The sequence below is a fragment of the Poecilia mexicana genome, unplaced genomic scaffold (assembly GCF_051168715.1).
Source record: "Poecilia mexicana isolate PSO_F unplaced genomic scaffold, ASM5116871v1 scaffold_17, whole genome shotgun sequence".
Classification (NCBI taxonomy): domain Eukaryota; kingdom Metazoa; phylum Chordata; class Actinopteri; order Cyprinodontiformes; family Poeciliidae; genus Poecilia; species Poecilia mexicana.
Genome location: NW_028263386.1, coordinates 17895565 through 17915433, shown reverse-complemented (window position 1 = coordinate 17915433; position 19869 = coordinate 17895565). Strand labels below are relative to the sequence as shown.

Here is a 19869-nt window from a genome sequence, read left to right as displayed (position 1 = left end):
TTTCCTGATTTCGCCTTAAAACAAACACCAGACCTGCGTTTTCTTCAGATCTCGTGCTCCCGACTTCGTCTCCGTTTCACGCCAGCCCCGTCTCAGGCATCTCTTCATTGAACTGTAAAGCTTCAGGCACCAAGCCAAATCCTCTGGCAAAGTCAGCAACTCATTTTTGATCTGTGGCAGGATTTTCCTGACGTTGTGCAGAAGAGATGCAGCAGCCTCGGTGTTTACTGCAATAAGCCCTTCCTATGGATACTTACTAATTAGAAAAGTAAACAAATTGTTTAATTCTTAAACACGGCAGACGATTAAACAGCATTGTGTGCTTCGGATGCTGAAGTTTCTATTTGTAGTTTGGACTTTATTGTTGTGCAAATGAGAGAGGAGAACTTTGAAGAACACCTCTTTCCACCTCTTTGAGTGGATAAGTGAAAAGAAAAACAACCTTTGTTCACAGTTTCTCAAGACATTGCTGCTGTGTGCTGCACATCCTCTAGCACTCAGGATGTCTGGAACTTCCTGAGTGTGATTTGTCTGTAAATAGTAGAGATGGAATCCCACAAAACAGGCAAAATGTTTTCGAAACAAGATCGTAGTTTTATTGGTAGACGTTAAACAATATTTTCATGGCAAATATAGCTGCCAAATGATGAATCAATCAGCCTGAGCCTCACTGAAGATGTAATTTGATTTGTTAAATCGTGAACTGAGTGTGAATAACAACAGGTTTGTTGACCAGTTTTAGTAGCCTGATTACTGTCGGACTTGTAGAGGCAGGAAATCACTTAATTACGATTTGTCTGGCTGAAGGATGCAGACTAAAAGGTCTTAAAAAGCAACGCACCACGCCCCAACAGATGAGAAACAGAGTCGTTAACATCTATCAGTCTGAAAAAAAGATTCAAAACCATTTCAGAGGCTTTGGGTGACAAAGTCTGTAAGACTAGCATGTTTATCTGAAATGCTTTCATTTCATGCTTGCATTAAAAGTTAGGATTTATACGTACAGCTTGAGTTCCAGATTCACAGACATCAGACTGAATCAGCACAACGTTTGGCCTGATGACATGATTATTGTTGGGTGGCATGTACGCTTGCATCCTGATGTCATATTCTGTTAATAAATAAACATCTAATGCAGTGCAGTGCCTGATTTATTTCCACAGCAATTTTGAGAAGATTGGCTTTGTAAAATGATAAAAGATGTATGTATTAATGTTTTATAGAAGTACTAAATATTTTTTATGAAGAGGATAAAAATGAGGATATTAGTCATTTTAGTTATGTAAAATGACTAATAATTGACTTTTTTAAACAAAGTTAATTGTCATTACACACTGAAATGGTGAAAGTTGTTCTTTTTCTGCTTTTGTATGAAAATGTAACTATTTCTGGGCTGAGACCCAAATGTTTCTGGATCCTAACAAATTCCGACGTCACAATTCGTTCAGAGCTCATATTGGTCTTGAAATAAAAACTAATTTTAATGGTGTGCATAAACATAAATATTTTCTTGCAAGTTACAACAGCACATGCGTTTTGTGTTTGGGTGCAGCGCCTCTGATTCAGTTTTCCCTCCCATCCGTCTTGTTTTTCTTCTCTCTCTCAGCAGGTCCAGGATGGTGTTAAGTCGGACTGCAGCTGGGCATCAGATCTTTTTTGCTCTCATGCTGCTGCTCCTTTCAGGCTCTGGTGAGTCCTCAGTCTTTTCCCCTCCATATTTTAGTCTCCTCATTGCCAGGGTTGGATGTAAAAATTATGTCTGCACACAGCTGTTCTCGGTGATACCGACAGGAAAAGTGGAAGAGCTGGATCAGAATACAAAACAAGTGCTTTACACTACAAAATAAACACATTTTTTTGCATTAATATGAACGCTGCGAGAGCTGACGTGCAGAGGATGTTGGCGAACAAGCTCGCAGGAATAAGCCTGGAGCGCCTCCAGAGCCATTTAGCCAAACATCTGCTCCGTCACAATTATGTTTGAAAATTTCTGATTACGAAACAAAAGGCGGAAAATCTCAGAGCTGCAGGTTGCAGCTGGATTATTACAGGTTTGTTGGACCTCATGCAGCCCGCTGGCTGACAGCGGCGCAGATAAGTTCTTGGCTTTAATTACTTTCTCTGAAATTGGCATGCATCGTGCTCTTCAGCCTGGGATTGTTATTGAACTGCACCTGCATCTCTGATTTGCTACATTTAATCATTACCCTCAACAGATAGTGGTTCTTCTCCACATTCAATCATGTTCTGTTTTGTTTCTGTTGAAGGACAAAAGTGGACGGACCAGACAATTGTTTTATGCAGCGAATTAAAGCAGAGGTTTCCAACCGGGACTTATGTTAACATTTGCAGCAGGAACTGATTACGGCCAAAAGGAAGGAAAGCACATGGAAATGACATTTGACAAACGAAGGCAGAATTTAAATGAAGAATGGATTTAATTCAGTGCATTATTTTGTAAAATACGCATTTCATGACAAATTCTAGCTCGTCTGAAGTTTGTAGGTCTCACAAAGCCGGTAGTGACAAAAGAAAGAGTAACCAATATTTAAAATAAATGTCTAGAGGAGCATGTTGTTGAATGGGTTAATTGAGAACAGGTGAATAACAGGATTAAATGTAAAAAGAGCCAGTGCCTCTTGGATATAAAGCTCTTGAGATTCAGTAATATGACCTGATTCGGCAAGTTAGGGAGCGGTTTAGCAATAACATTCAAAATACAACCTAAAGAAAAATGAAAGTTGAAGGAAATGTTAGTGTAAAATCAAAAGAAATTACTGCATCCTCATCTTTTCACTTTATAGACACAACTGGGTTACAATACATGCTCTTGGGAAGATTACAAATGCATAACTAATATCTACTACAGTCTACTATTCATTTAAAAGCAAAGTCTAGTTCATCATGTTTGGCTTTTCCTACCTGCTCCAGATTATTTTTTTTTATTATAAGGACTAAGACACAGAAAAGAGAAAAATGTGCTGCAGGTTGATGAAGGTCGTCGTTTGGTAACCGACAGAAAATAAAGAAATTACAAGATTGTCCTTGATTTCTATTGGTCTCTCTCTCTAATTGTAATCACAACGCGAAGCTACGCTTGTCGTGCTACCTGTCTTGGTTTCTGCATTGTTTTTCGCCTGCATCATTCCTGCTTGTTACTGCGCTGGGGCTCTGTGTTTTTCTTTTGAGATTGTTATGATTACATGTGATTTAAAGGGAGGCAACAGGGCGTCGTCTGCTGACAGAGCGCCTCCCTGGGGGGTCAGCTTGTGAAAGCCCCAATCTAAATGCAGATGAAAACAACTCTGTGGGATTCAGTTTCTCTGTCTGTGATTTTCTGCAAGACTGTTTTTTAAAAGCCATGTTAGCTTTTTTTTTTTTTTTTAAATAAACATTGCTCTTTATGCTGCTAAAGGAGTTGGTTTAAGTTGGCTCTCATGACACAAAGATAAATCATAAGTTTTTGAAAAAATTTGAAGAATAATGAAATATCTTCTGCAAGAATTTTTCTGTAGGTTGTAGTTCTAGGACTGGATGGAGATGACATGGTTGGACCAGGGAGGGGGGGTGGGAGGAGCCAAATTTCATAGAATTACTCCAAAAAAGCTTAAAATTGTCCCCCCCAAAAAATTGGCAGGCGCCCGTTACTATAGCAACCTTACTCAGCAATTTAAAAGTGCGCATACATAAAAGTGTTTCATGCAGGCATCTGGGGTATGAGTGACTGAATGACTTTAAAATCTGTTTAGTCATGAGGATGCCGGTGTCCGCCTGGAGCCATTATCTGACAGGTTAATCTATGTCCCACATTGGCTCAAAACTAAAAATAAGCCCTTTGATCTACGCTAATTTGCTTCGTACAGAGAGTACGGGCTCTCTGCTATAGAGAAACGATTGCTTCATGGAGACGTGGGCAGTGGGGAGGTTTTAAGTTTTACCCAATTGCTAACATTTGGGTAATTATTACGTACGTAACGCGGCGGTTCGACGATAAGAAGCTGTTAATGTTAATTCAATATTTGGAAGTGTGACCAACACGGAATGAACGGCTTCGTTCACTTTCTCCGCCGCCATTACTAAATCTTCTTCTTGAAATTGATTGGCGGTTGGCAAAAAGACGTTAGGTCTTTGCTAAAAGAAAAAAAAAAGGTGCAGAAAATCAACGTCATCATTCACGACTTCTGCTTCTGTTCACTGATTGGCCGGGTAAAAAAAAAATCTAAAATGTATTTACATTTTACTTCATTTCATATGTTTTTTTTTTGTTTGTTTGTTTTTTTACACAGATACGCTCCATAAAAGTAATAATTACCTTTTGTTTACTTTTTCAGGTGCAGCCTCTACCATAGTTAACATGCGTAGGATTACCTATCCTACAGTCCAGCAAATGCTCGCAGGCAAAGCTGTCCTCCCCTGTGTCTTCACCCTCAGGACCAGCTCCTCCCACCGGCCTCCACACCTGCTGTGGACTCACACCAGGCCACCGGCGGGAGGGCATGGCGCTCCTCTGGAGCAGACAGTACTTTCAGCTAAAGGTAAGAAATGCTTTCTTTAAAATTGTGCATTTTTATTAGTGGCTTATGAGATGTCAATGTCTTAGAGGTAACAGACAACAGTTTTGGTGTAAGATGTAATGGTGCCTGAAGATAATGGCTCACCAAAGACAGAGTCCAAAACTAGGAGGGCATCTACCTCCTTAAAATAACTGTAATTGATGAGGCGTCAAACATTGTTACAGTCACTTATCCAAGACAATATTTCACCGACCCGCAGTCGTTTGTTGTAAAGATAATCTGTTTATATGAACCTAACAGAACCACACTTCAAAAATCCTCCACGAAATAAACAGTTGTTTTTTTTATTATTATTATTTTATTTACGCCAGATATGTGCACAGATCAAAGGTTTCAGTCCACCCACTGTTTTCTTTGACACTATCTTTTGGTGTTTTTCGTTGTTTTACAGATTTAAGTCAGTTTCACAGCTTTCAGGAGCTGCACTGGCAGATGTTTTTTTGATGAAAACCTGAATATTCACAAGGGGGAGACTTAGTTTACAGCTTGACAGCTGGGAGCAAATAACATCCAAAGAGATTCAGTTTTACCTTAGGTTTAGATTTTGAGGAAACTGACATTTTAAGAGCTCATCCCAGCAGCTTTCGTCTTTCAGTGAGAATCTGCTGATCAGTTTGGAGACAAACTCAGAAACACATCAAACACATCACCACATGTTCTCTGCTTAATAAAGCAAACTGGGCTCATGGTTTACAAAAATATTGAACCCCCAATGTCAATGTATTTTATTGTTCTTCTGTAAGATAATTCGAAACAAAGTAGTGCATAATTGTGAATGAAGGTAAAATGATTAATTGTTTTTCTAAAGTTGTGTGCGCTCTGATGGGCTGGTGACCAGCGATCCAACTCTCACTCAATGGCCGCTGGGTTTACGCAAAAAAAAACAAAAAACGGGTGTATTTGTTTTCACTTTTGTTTTAGTCAGTGCTTTTTAGAGCCTGCATTTTGTGCATGTGTTTATATGCGCAAAATTCCTCAATCATATTGTAATGTATTCAGATTAAATAATCCAAATGTATCGTTTTTATTAGTAATTTTAATTTTATTCCTTACAGCATTTTTCAAGTGGGCCAAAAAAGTTAATTTTGTTCACGTCTGAGCAGATCACTTTCGTTTGCTGCGTCTCCCTCATGACTTGTAGCAAGCTTTAAACAAGACATAGTAGTTGTAAAGAGAACAATTGATAGATTTGTTTTGGTAGTTAAAAAAATAAACAAAATTAAAGCTATGTATCATAATTCTTCCAAGTCATAATTATGCACTACTTTATGTTGATGTAACACATATAATCACATCATCAGAAGTTCATATTGTATTCATTATTTACACAGAAGACGATACTCTCATTTTATGTTGGACTCTTTTAAAGCCGTTCTGCTTCTAAACCCTACAGAATCCCAGTAAGCATTTGTAATGAAGAACCCTCTCTGTCTGTGTGCGCCAAAGGTGACGTAGTCAAGGTGAATAAGGCTTTCAGTGGCCGTGTCGCGCTGCCAGGATACGCTGCCAATCCGCTGAACGCTACCATGGAGATCTCCAGTCTCCGTACCAGCGACTCAGGCACTTACCACTGTCAGGTTGTGGTGGACGGTGACTATGAGAGGGACGCTGTCCCCCTACTGGTTTCCGGTAAGCGTCGCAGCCGCTCTCTGGGTTTAGGCTCCACAAAGGAAGGCTGAGGAGAAATGCGACAGACACGGCAGGCCGCTTTAACCTAATTCATTTATTCTGAATGTGTTCATACAGAGCAGATAATTGTACAGATTTTACATTATTAATGTAAAATACTAAGTGCCTAAGTTAATGTAACTTAGTGCTCTCCGTGCCTGCGCTGCTTCGGTTATCTTGTTCTGCTCTTGAATAATGAATAATTTAATTAAAGCATTTTTGCAGAGTGCACGTAATGTGGCGTATTTCCCCCCCCCAAACACAGATTATGTTGGATCGATCTGTTTGCAGTCGCACTGATGTGCTCACAGATTCATTCCACGTGTTTATTGATTCAAAACCTGAGCTGGTGAATCTGTCAAACGAGGAGAAGCGAGTCACTGTTGCCACCTGTGTCTGTCTCCGTGTGTTAGGAGTGGTGTTTCACTACCAGGCTCCGAACGCTCGCTATGCCCTCTCCTTCGCCGAGGCCCAGCGAGCCTGCCAGGAAAACTCGGCTCGGATGGCGTCGCCGGCCCAGCTGTGGGCGGCGTACCGTGACGGCTTGGCCAGCTGTTCGGCTGGATGGTTGGCTGATCAGACTGTCCGGTGAGGGCACGACCGCCCGCCCGATAGCCACACTCTAGTCGTAATGCCTGTTGAATAATAAACAAATGATTGCTTTTATTACTGATGCATCTGTTAATTAAATAGATGATTATTTTCGGGTGCCACAACCGCGGCTGAAAATGAAATTAAAGCCAAATATTGTAATTAAGGGAGATTTTTGAGAGACTGGGTTGACAATGCAATTAATATGCATGCAAATCAGAAAGCTAATATCACCTACACATTTTGCTGTCCTCCCCCTGAATATGTGCTAAACCAGGGCTGAATCAATAATTACTCTTGGCTCTCGGTCGTTTTAGTCCTTTGCAAATTTTTCATCCCAATTTCATGTCCACGTGTTGCTGTTTTTTTTTTTTTTTTTTACCCTAAGTGGTTTCCATCTCCAGCTCTCGAGGGCTTGAATCTGGCGTGTTTTAGATGAGTTACTGCTGCAACTCAGCTGAATTCAGGCAGCTAAATTACCTCTTCAGCATGTCAACATGCTCTAGAGAGGCCTGGTGAATGTGCCAGTCCAGGTGCGTTGTAGAAGGGGAACATGGAAAACTTTTTTTATTTATTTTTTAATATATGCACAGCTATCTTAATCAGTTTATTTCAAAATAAAACACCAGAAACAAACTCTTTTTAAACTTTTAGATTCTTTTTTCATGTTGAACAACAAACTAAGCATGCAATGTTTTTATGGAAATAAACAAATTATATATTTTTAATATGTATTTGTTACCTGGTTTGATGATGCAATGCTAGAGTTATAAAGCTTATAGTTTCAGATAATTCAGTGCACCACTACATTTTTGAATAAATGCTACTTTGCTGCTTCTTTAAGAGTTTGTGGACAATAAAACTTAGAAACTAAACACCTTAAATGTTCTTTGCTCTGACTACAAAATCAGATATTGTACAGCAGAGTTGAAATGCTGTGACTTCGGCTGGAAAATCTAATTTATTTGTGATTGTGGAAGTTATTTAGAGGTGATAACTCTGGTGGAAGACTTTTAATGAACAAGCCAGTGGATATTTTCTCACTTTGCTCCTGATTGGTACGAAACCTTTTCCTTTGCAGCGCAGCTATCTTGTCTCTAAATGGGGCTTGCGAGGCTCCTGCTTTTCACCACAGCGTGATAGCTTGTGAGTTTGTTTTTCACTGTGTAAAAGCCTGGAAATGTGGCACGAGAAAGTGTGAATCAGGGAAATCTCAGTCTCAGTGTGAGCAACTACCATTCCCTGCTTAAAACAGGCTTATTTGTAAATCTGGTTCGCAGATTTTATTTCACGTTTAATCGAACAAGATCAGCTGTTTCCCATATTCCTTAAAATAGCCTCTACTTCTCTCTTATTCCTTTATACAACCTCTTTATTTCTCTCCTCCGGTTCGATTATTTCTCTGACTTTCTGTTTTGACCCTCCATCTACATCGCTGTCATGTAATCATTAGCCATTTCTTCGCTCGTAATCATTCCAGAATACAAACAAATCCTGGACCTTTAAATGTGAATACAGATAAGAAATTATTTACTGACATTTTAAAATCGCAATTTGAAAAAGCGAGAAAGAAAAAAAAAAACCTTTACCATGTAGGCTGAGAAAACCTGTGTGCAGCAAAATGTTCATGAGTCATTTAAGCTGTTATTTTCCTATTATTAGCGCTAAATAACAAGGTTAACACCCATTCATGACTCCTACATGTTCATGTCCACAGATATTCGGTCCAGCTGCCTGAGCTGGGTTGCTATGGACACAAGGAGTACTCTGCCGGAGTGAGGAATTATGGGAAGAGAGACCCGAAAGAGATGTTTGATGTGTACTGTTTTGCAGAAGAACTCGATGGTACACACACACACACACACACACACACACACACACACACACACGAAACACATCAAAACCTGTCACAGCCTTTGGCTTTCATACGGTTGCTTGCATCACATTCTGTTGCAACATCAGAGCGCCATAGTGGGGATAAAGTGTTTTATAAAACCTTTTCTCTTTCTTTTCACCTTCACTAAATTCAGGAAAAAGACATTAATAAGCTTGTTTTTGGTTTTCTTTTGGGTAAAGAGTTATTTCCAGCAGTGTCAGAGATCTGCTTTGTTGTGAAGAGTCAATTGGAAGACAGCAAGCATCAGTCCAAAGCATAAGTTAGTTGTAAAAAAAAAACAACTTGATGTTAAGGCTTTTAATGTCAGACTTGAAACAAATTTTCGCTTTTGATTTGACAAAGCTTACATCAACTCTTTACAGTTTTAAAAAAATGAGATATCACACAGTAAGCCAAAAACTGAACTATTCTGCTCCTCCTTTGACTACACCCCACATGAGCCTGCAGGACCTGGCTTGGAGACTAAACTAGAGGTGTGTTTTAATTTATGATAGTCGTGACTCAGGTGTTCTGTTTTTACGGTAGAGAAAAGCTTAAAATTTCTCCGTTTATAGCCAAAGAATAAATTCATCAATGTTACCAAGCCCCGATTAGGTTCTCGGCTTCAAAACGCCCTCGAATGTTAATCGTTAAATGTTTGTAACTAAGTTGCATGAAAGTACAGTTTTATTGATTTATTAATGTCATATTCCTGTCTCCACCAGGCGAAGTCTTTCACACCTCGGTTCCAGGCCGGCTCTCGCTGTCCTCAGCCTCAGACCGCTGCGTGTCCCTCGGGGGCCAGCTGGCCACCGTAGGGCAGCTTCACCTGGCGTGGCGGGCCGGTCTGGACAGCTGCGCCCCGGGCTGGCTTTCTGACGGCAGCGTCCGCTACCCCGTCGCCTGGCCCCGCCCAGAATGCGGCGGGAGTCAGCCGGGCGTCCACACCGTCACGCCCAACGCCACTGATGACAACACCACTGCGCTATACGACGCCTACTGCTACAGAGGTACTGTTTCATCATGTAAAGGAATCTGCTGGCTGGATTAACGGCAGCTGTTATGACAATGTATAGTGAGGAGAACCAACATTTATATTTGAATATGGATATTTGCTGAAAACATTGCTTCCTATCAACTTTGCATAAAATGTCGACAGAAAGGAGTGTTCGGTTTGAAAGGAGCATATCACTTCTAACTGAAGCCTCGTCTGCTATTAGCGCAATAAAAACGACAATAAAAGTAATTGCTGATTTGCGTAACTACGGCAACACTCATCTCTGATCCCCACTTTGTGTATCCAAGAAACCACTGGATTGACAGTCACTACGGGAGAAAGAGACAGAGGACAGGACATTTTAAATGCCAAGATGTCGAGACGATCTGCCTTGAATTATGCTGCCTTTTTTTTTTTTTTTTTTTTTTTTTTTTTTAGCTAAATCCAAACACACTGAGCTTTTAGGTATTTAGAGGATGGATGTAAGGAAACGGCTCTTTAACTTCTTTCCCAGGTAAAGTGAAGGATACAGGCTCCGTCTCTGAGATTTACACCTCCCTGTGGAAGCCCTGGAGCTATCTCACAGGTGATGCTGACTCTGCAGAGACTGAAAGCTCCAACGTGACGACACAGCAAACCGCCACGCTCACAGGTTTTACATCCATTTACAGCCTGGGTCTCGAATCAGCCAATTACTAAGCTTGTCAGACGCAGCAGAAACAAACTACAAAGTGGTAGTGAGTGATGATTTAATTTTGCTTTCATATAGATTCCTCTGAAAGCAGCAGCCCAGTTGGACCGGTTGTGTCCAACTGGACAGGACTGGTTGACATCGAAGAAGAGGAGTCCAATAACAGAACCTGTAAGTTTGAGATCTTGTACTCAGACCTCAGCAGTTTGCAACATTTGCTTTGTTTAACAGTTCTTGCATCCAATTCAAAAACTGAAACTCATCTATCAGATTTGGTGCAGTGTGATGTTTTCCAATCATATATTTCCGATGAATATAGCTTACAACTAACCTGATTTCTTTAACATTTTTGCTTTGTCGTGTGCAATGCACCAGCTTGATCTTGAAGGAAGCTACGCTATGAAGCTTACCAGAAATTGTAAGCTTCAGTAGGATCACTAAATCCTTGCCTACAATAAAATGTCTTAAAGTTTCCTCTTGCTCCAACTTTAATTCCTCAATATTTTTGGAAGCGTGGCCGACATGGACTGAATAGATTTGTGTACTTCCTCTGCTGCCGTGGCCGAGCTACAACTTTATACAGGCCGGCTATAATTTTAAAAAATAAATATCACTTTTCATAACCAGGATATGCCAGGATAAAGAGAGATGAGTCTCAAGGGAATTTGAGTAGGAAGACATTGTCCAGGCTTATTTTTCTGGGTTGAAAACAGCGTTTGTTGTTCTTTTATTATGCCACTTAATTTTGCTTAATTTTTCTAAGAAACTGCATCTGTGTTAGCTGCCATCTATAATCATCAGTGTTAATGGAAATAAAATCATTCCAGTGATTTTATTGGAATGATTTTGTAATAAATAATTGAAATAACTGCACAACTTTGATTAAGTACTTTGTGAGCAGAATTACTGGTAAATTAACTTTTCAATGATATTTTGGACTTATTAAATGTCTTTCATTTCTCTTTTATTTAAATAGTGGTGACACTACACAGTAAACAGATTCAGATATACCTTCAGTTTGATCCTAGTTATAAATCAAATAAAATCATTTTATAAGGCAGTTGGAAAAAAGGCCAGCTGATTGCATCAAGTCTTTGACTTTGCAACAATCTCTAATCCTGAGCAAACGTGTGGCGACAGTAGGAGGAAATGGAGAGGATTGTCTTCTGCTATGGCCTTCTCACTTTAAAATAAGAGTGACTGTTTATTTACAGCCTTTTATTGATTTGTGTTGCAAATTCTGCGAGGACGGTCACAGAAACTATCAATGAACTGTCATGCTTGGGTGGTGAGAACAAATCAGTTCCTCTAATTTTACTTTTTATTGGTAAATGTTTGAGTGAAATGAACATTGTTCTTTTATTCTATGAACTACTGACAACATGTCTCCGAAATTCCAAGCAAAAATTTAGTATTTATTTGCAGAAAATGAGAAATGGTCAAAGTAACAAAAAAGATGCAGACCTCAAATAATGCAAAGAAAACAAGTTTATATTAATTTAGACACAACAATGCTAATGTTGTAACTCAGATCAGAAATCAATGTTTGGTGGAATAACCATGAGGTTTTTAATGGGGTTCAATGCAGTTGGCCTCTTAGTTTTTCCAGAGATGTATATATGGGATATCGATAGATTCTTGGAGTGCGGAAAATTTTCAAACTTCCAGAAGGACGTGAAAAAATTCAACACAGAAACCAGGTGAAGATCAGCAGCAGAAACCAACCAGGAACAATGAAAAATGTGGGCCTTAAATACTGTGGAGGTGTGAATTTTTAACATTGAAACCAGGTGTGAGTAACTACATCTGTGATTATTCGTAGCTTTGGATCCCTGGTCTTCTGAGGCCTCAGAGTCGTTTGTTACCCTTCAGATGACGCCGGGACAGAGCTCCTTCGACTGGGGGGAGCTGCCGGAGCCCGGGCCCGATTCTGGGGAGTTTCTGCAGCCTCCTGCTCTCCCAACACCCACAGAGAAAAAAGTCGGTTTCATTTCTAATCGAACATCTGAAAAAGCTTCAACACATAACTCATCACAGTTTGTTTACTTCTTCAGGCGATCACAAAAATTGTGAAGTCAATTTGGAAACCTTGGAACTATTTGATGGGAACAGATGACGAGGAAGGAACCAAAGCCCCGAGCGGACATGATGAAGAGATTACAACGAAACAGACACACGACGAGCAAAAAGATCCCAGCCCGGTTTCTCCTGGTAAATACAATTGTCACACTTTTAAAACCACAAGCTGGTTGGAGCCTGTTCAGACACACACACACCAGTGTGGTTGTCTGCACATTTTAATCAGTTCAAGTTTTTCCAAATACACACCAGGACCGCCTGAGACCTGTAAGTGGACTCTGCTGTGTAGAGGATGAACGGGTTTACTTTTCACAGGGCCACAGCAGGCTCAACTCATTTCCTAAACTGGGCCCCGCCTCATGCCCTCTTTCCAACATCGCTCTGTGTGTAATCTAAAAATGGATCTAATTTTAAAAGATATTTTTGTCCTCAAATGCACCTGGAGGTGCAGAAGCAGAGGAGGTTAAAGCTAGAAGTCAGCAGAGAAGTTTTTTTTTTTTCTGGTCTAAACACATTTCCCCACTGATGCAAAAACATTTTTTTAAAAATTGTGTGATTGTTCCAAACATTGTAATATTTAGATTGAATTCATGCAGCTTATCTGTAACATTTTTACTTGGGGATCTCTTCCTGACGCTTCATAACATCCCTGTGGAGAGGGACTAGAACATGAGAGGAGAAACTGTGTTCCTCTTCTCTTTTTTTAAACGAGCTAATGTGTTTTTTTCAAATCATGGTCCTTCAGATCCACTACTGTGCACGTCTTAGATGTTGCTCTGCTTCACAAGACTTGATGGGGTCATTAAAAGGCTTCCTCTGAACTTTACAACATGCTGCGAGAGTAATTTGTCCAATTAAACCGCACGTGTTAAAGTGAGGGAACATCTAAAACATGCAGGGCAGGTGGCCCCAAGCACCAAGATTAGGAAATGACTCTCTGAGTTCAGGTAAAAGTTGGAAGAAGAGGATTTTAACAGATTAGTCTGACACACGAATGATGCATTGTCTTGTGGAAAGATTTATGTCCCTTTAGTTTCGCATTTCTTCATTACAACCACTAACTTCAAAATCAGGTTATTGGGTTTTTTATCTGTGATAGAACGTAGGCAATAATTCAGTTGCATTGTTTTTAATTCAAAGGATAATCCCATTATCTATGATTAAGGTAGATTTTCAATTATATCCCAATTATGTACATAAACTGTGAGTTTACCTTTCCAGAGAGAGACCATTTGATAAAATCCTTATCAGACAAAGACAGCCATGACTTTCAATCTCCAACTCTTCCAGAGTTTATGTGTTCTTACTTAATTATTAATCATACTATTGTATCTGGAGACATGTCCTGAGGTCTGGTGAAGCTAAAGTAGAACCATTTGACCATCATTACATCTGGAAGACAAAAGCACCACCCCAACTTCGAAATATGTTGTGGGACTTCATTACTGCTGCAGGAGGAACTGGTCCACTTCATAAAATAGATGGCATCAGGAGGAGGAAAGGCCATGAAATATTAAAGCAAAATCTAAAGGCTTGGACACAGCTTGGTCTCCCAAATAGACAACAAGCCGAAGCATAAAGCTGAGCGACAGCAAAGTGGATTATTGTCGACAAAGTTGCGATCATCACACCGCTCTGATCTTAATCCTACGGAGAATGTAGATCTGAAAAGAGTGACCCATGTCATCCAGTTTAAACCCAGTGTTACGGGAAGCTGAGGAAATGTATGTAAACTTCTGATTCTGATGTCATTGATAAACACATTTGACATATTCTTTCTCTCAGTATTGTGGCATTTAGCAAATAGAAACAGTTTTGTAGTTTATTAACCTAAAACGAAAAGTTTAGTCTGATTTAAGTTAACTTCAGACAAAATGTGGAGAAAAAATGTGTCTTTTTATTTGGTGTATGTAAACTCCTGGTTTCATTTGTATTTTCTGATTTCAAAAAGATAATTTACTCTTCAGAGAAACGGACAAATATACTTTTGATTGACTTGAGACTTATAAATATAAAAAAGAGACTGATATGATTTTTAATAGATGCTGATGGTGCACAATCTTAGCATTGGGAGATTTACTCACCTTCTCTTCCACATCGCCACAGTTTTATTTCCCTACTTTATTAAACAGTGTAGTTGCAGCTTAGAGTCCAACACTACGCTATGGTGTTTCTCAACATGCCTCAAAGACACGGCAGCCTCTCCGACCTCAGAGCCTGCAGCCAGATACTGTGGCGCCGGAGTGGTTTCCAGCTGAAATAGGTCTGAAATATCCAAAGGATATGTTTTAGATGGTACATGCAGAGTGTGCCAGATAGGGTGTGAAGCCAGCTAAAATGCTTGCAGGCATCGCTGCAGTAAATAAAGGAGCAGAGGATTTCAGTGCGGACAGCGGAGGAGGTACATGTGTAAGAAAAGCGCAAACTGCTGTAGGATTGAAGAGTGCCGGCGAACTGAAGTCACGCTGACCTTTCTGCCTCTTCTGTAGGAGTCTTAGCGAGCTGCGATTGACGGCAGGCCTCACGGCTACCGTCAACATTGGGCACAATCGCTAATTTAAAAAGTGCATAGTTGTCCTTTTGACACTCATGAATATGACTTACTTTGACAAATCCAAGTTTCCTTCACACTTGATTCCAGAGTCATTTCTGGAGATGCAGTGAAATACAGCCTTTTACAGATATTCAAACATTTTTCAGGAGTTCAACAGAGGTGTACACTGCATGTTGGCACCGGACAGAGATGGTTTGATCTGCTGATTTAGCTCTTTGGAAACTTAAACAATATTTTTGGTGTGTTTGATGTGTCCTTAAAAGTCTGAATTTCCAAGTTCAAAGTTGGAAATGTCAATTCTGAAGTTAGAATTTCCTCTTGGATGGTGAAAATCAATAAGGAGACCTGATTTAAAATTGATTATGGCTGGGTGAAGCACCCATAATGTCCCTGTAGTGTCTAATTACATACAGTGTTTTGTAATTGACATACTATTTTCCTCTCAATTATTAATATTTCACTGCTTCGTGTTGGCCCGTCGCACAAAATGCCAACACACAAAGTTTGTGGTTGTAGATTGACGAAATCTGGAAGCATTCAAGTGATGGGAATATTTTCACAAAGTCTTATTTTCGTCTTTTGCCTCTGTTATTGCACAGGTCTATTTTCCTGGGGGAGCTCATGGTTCAGCAGCCCCCCTGCAGCGTCTGCACCATCCAGAGAAGATTCTCCCACACACCCAGCATCCACTCTGACTTCCTCTGGTGACTCTCTGACAACAGAGACGTTCACAGGCTCAGAGACCCACACCCTCATTCCCTCCAGCTCTTCTTCACCTGAAGTCTCCAGCAAGGAAACCTGGATCACTGTCCAAATGGAGACCACGACCAAGCTGGCAGACAAGAGAGCGGAGACTGTGACCTCCAGGGCCAGCGGCAGGGGGGGAAGAGGGAGGGGGAAGAAACACCGAGGGGAGGATAAGAGCAGAGGAGAAGACAGAAGAAGAGGAGAGGAGAGAGGGAAAGCAGAGGAGGAGGGGAGTGGCGAAATCACCGGCGCAGAGGCAAAAGGGGAGATTCAAGTCTCGCGGCGACCGGCTGACGGTAAACCGAGAGAGAGATCCAGAGAAAGATCCAGAGAGAGGGGTCACAGAAAAGGACAGTCCACCACAACCACCACAGCCACAGCCACCAGTCCACTGGTGACCACAGAGACGACCGCAGCTGGGACTGAGGACGACTCCTCTACAGCCGGAGACCAGACCACGCTGTCGGCGACCGAAAACTCCTCTCTGTCTACCCCACAGGAGACAATTCAAACTCTGTCATCTTCTCCTTCTCCAACTGCATCACCCTCACCACCCATATCCTCCTCTCCATCACCAGAGTCCCTGTTAGAGTCTCAACCTGCCCACCCATCCCCATCCCACGCCTCTACCTCCTCCTCCTCACCTCCAAGCAGCTCCTCCTCCCCATCCTATTCCCAGATCCCAACCCTGACTCCATCACCACCACCAACCTCTTCCCACTCCACCACTGAGACTCAAACCACAGGATTGGCTCCCTCACTTCAGGCAAATGTCAAGGACAACTCCAACGACTCCCTAGCATCCCTTCCCTTTGTCCTAGAGGAGAAGGCGAATGGCTCTCTGGAGTATCCGCTGTCTCTGTTGGGGCCCCAGGATGACGAGGAGTCCGCTTGGTCCCACGCTGTGGGATCAGGGACCATCTTACCCGGTGCTTCGGATGAAGACAGCGTCCGGGGAGAAGGAGGCAACATCAGCGCCACAACTGTCAGTCCAACAGGTAAGCATGAGTCTGATTTTAGACATTATGCTTGGCTGCAACATATGCTAGTCATATGCTTGTTTCAGTGTTGATGTGGTGGACCTCACCTCATGGAGTGAATGTGTCCGATGCATCCCCAAAACAAAGGTTCACAGTCAGAGATGCTGTTGTTTCATAACTTACAATTTAAGATCAAACCACAAACAACTAATCCAAAGTTGGGCAACTTGGCTAATTCTTGTCTCTATTGGATAATGTAGGGTTTTTTTTTTTTTTACTTTATTTAAAGTAGTTTAAACATCAACAAATCAACAAAAAGAAAGAAAAACGTTGCTTTCTGAACAAACATAACCAGACTCTGAAAACTTGTTTGTAAAATCTAGATCATGGGAAGTTTATTTTCTGACACACTGAGGGAGTCTTTTGTCTGCTAGCTCTGATTTTGGTCCTCAGAAACTGCTGGAGGAAACATCTGCCCTTTGACCTCTTGAGTCATCCACTCTGTTCTGCCTTCAGGTGGTGGTCTGTTACCGTCTACCATTTTTTTTTCTTCTTTTGTAAATTTCCAGCCCAAGTTTTCGAGGTATAAAAATGCTTCACAAATAAAGCATCACAACACGAGTGTGGACTAAATGCATAGTTTGGAAGCAAATTCACACTTTGCACTTAAATTCTGCTGTTTTTGACCAAGTTTACATTCATGCTGAAATCATTCCTGGCAGATTTAGGTTTCAATTTTAAACCTAAAATTCATCAGTTTGTTTCTGGTAACAAAAAAACCCTGCATATCTGAAAAGACAACAAAGCAACATAAAAGATGTAGTGTTTTTAATTTACAAGTGATTTCTATTAAACTAAGTTATTGAAAATCATCTCTTAATAATGACGGGTTGGACAACAAAAAAAATATTTTTGTTGTTGCACCTAAATACAGCCATCTTAATTGCTGAGCATCACTTTGAATATGAATCTATCAGATTTAAGTTAGGACTCTGGCGAGGCCAATTAAAGCCTCGATATTACTGCCAGTCAGAAGAAACATGTTGATCTTTTTTTTTTTTTTTTTAATGACCTAAAAATCTAGAAACAAATCTCCCAGAGGTATCAATGAATTCTAGCTTATCAGGATCTAATATAGTCTAATGTTTTGGACGCTGGCAACATGCCGTCACATTCCTTAGATGTATTTTTAGATTACATTTGGCTTTACTATTTAGTTTTCACTTAATAAGCTTAAATAATGTGTAGGAATATCCTCTGCAGGATTGTGCAAAACATGCCTGCAAAAAGTCAAGTGTGTTTAATGTATAAAAACAGATGACGTGTCAGTGAATTATTTTAACCACTACCTGAATTAAATGGGTAGGAGGAAGGATGACCTCAGGAAAAATGGGATTCAGATGGGAAAAATAAAAATTTCTCTCCACCGTCTGATCATAATCTCTGTTTTTTAGCTTACTGCGATGATGGCAGCGAGACAGACAACACATGTCCCAGCGAGACACGCTGGTTTTGAAGTTGCTTTGTGTGAAAACGATCCTCCATTACAGCATGTCCGTCTGCATAAACAAAAAAGATATTCATCTTGGTCCCAGTCATTAAAAGAAAGCAGTATCTTCCTTTAAGTCTGTGTTTTTCATTTTCTCTGACCTTGCCATTGGCTGATTTATTCAGCATACTCCCCGCTCCGCTGCCCCACCTCTTCGGCGCAAGCCTTTTATTTCCACTACAAGTCGACGCCACCAGACAAAAAAAAAAAACCCACAATTAAGTCTGCTTGCACGACGACGTCTCAGCCGAGCGCCGAACCGGCCACCTGGTTTACTACATATTACTTGCTTGATAATGAGAGCAGATCCACAAAACATCCCATCTCTGGGTGTTTTAAAGAACCCCCCCTATCCCCCGTGGGCATGATGCCATCGCACATTTTCACACTGATGTATTTTCGTTGCCTCTGAAAGCGGCTCATGTCTGCAGCAGGCGTTTTGAAACCCTTGCTCGAGGGAGAGAGAGAACTCTGCAGATGGAGAACAGCTGTAAACTGTATCGACAAAGGAGCCGAGGGCAACCATCTGGGCTGCTGGGGCTCGGTATGAGGGCTGATTGATTGACTGAGAGACCCTGGAGCCATAGAGGGCCGTGAACACACACACACACACACATAAACACACACGCACACGCTGATGTCTTTGCCACACCAGCAGCAAAAGTGAAAGGATGCAGGAGATTGGACTTGAATAATGACCGCCAGCTTCTGCTTCTGTTTCGTGAACTTCAGTGCTTGTTGTTCAGGCCCTTGTGAGTGGAGAGTTTGGACGCTGGTGATGGTCAGCGTGGACGACAGAGCGTTTCCTCAGCTGGTTCAATCGCAGAGAGCGAACTGAAAGTAGAGACCTCAGGTTGGATTGCAGGACATTCGGCAGCTCGTCGACTCTCACATTTCCACTGACCTGAGCTTCTTTCCGTAACTTTATATTGCATCGAAGGTTTTTTTTAATGTTTTGCTGTCACCCTCTTTTGTGTGCTAGCTCTCACCTTCATCACTCTCCAAATGCAGATCATATGTTGACTTATTATCAGGACTCCGCCGCCTTTAGCTCGTTGTTGACGTCGTTTGGGCTGCTGCTGGCGCGCAGGCCGCTCTGTCAGCTCCTCCCAGAGAATATTGATTTTTCTGCACCACTCGCTTTAATGAACGGCCAAATCCTGCAAGGTTTACCCAGCGCTCACACGAGCTCTTTCATAAATCTTCTTCCGCCATAACAGCTGATGTGTCTGTCAGGATGGGCGACGACCTTGACTGATGCGCTGGCCGGGGCTGACGTACAGAAAATGAAAAGCGTGGATGTTTTTCAGCTCCTGACTCCAGCGGGGAGGAGTAGTAGGATGTATTAATTATGCAGCAGTGATGTAGTTTGATATGGTGCCTGTGAGAAGTTTACGTACTTTCATCATGTCGTGAATATTTTATGAATTATTTCATGTTCGTTGAGTTTTTTCTTTTTTTTTTTTTCCTTTTTTTTTTTGTTTTTAGTCAAACTCAAGTCAATTTTGAAAACAAGAATTTGATTTTGCTTCATCTATTAAAACAATTATATCATTTTTGTAC

The 19869-nt window shown here is 41.1% G+C and overlaps 1 protein-coding gene across 1 annotated transcript in view; it reads left to right on the top strand.

Moving 5' to 3' along the window:
* The first annotated feature begins 1611 nt into the window (after nucleotides 1-1611).
* The window catches only part of LOC106903507 (neurocan core protein-like), a 29629-nt gene continuing 11371 nt past the window's right edge, over nucleotides 1612-19869 (top strand). Inside the window, exons 1-11 of the mRNA XM_014967388.2 lie at nucleotides 1612-1689; nucleotides 4332-4535; nucleotides 6021-6203; nucleotides 6656-6830; nucleotides 8551-8678; nucleotides 9435-9719; nucleotides 10221-10358; nucleotides 10476-10568; nucleotides 12220-12377; nucleotides 12452-12608; nucleotides 15630-16775. Coding sequence (XP_014822874.2) covers nucleotides 1617-1689; nucleotides 4332-4535; nucleotides 6021-6203; nucleotides 6656-6830; nucleotides 8551-8678; nucleotides 9435-9719; nucleotides 10221-10358; nucleotides 10476-10568; nucleotides 12220-12377; nucleotides 12452-12608; nucleotides 15630-16775 — 2740 coding nt within the window. The 5' untranslated portion in view covers nucleotides 1612-1616. The remainder of the gene's footprint in view (nucleotides 1690-4331; nucleotides 4536-6020; nucleotides 6204-6655; nucleotides 6831-8550; nucleotides 8679-9434; nucleotides 9720-10220; nucleotides 10359-10475; nucleotides 10569-12219; nucleotides 12378-12451; nucleotides 12609-15629; nucleotides 16776-19869) is intronic.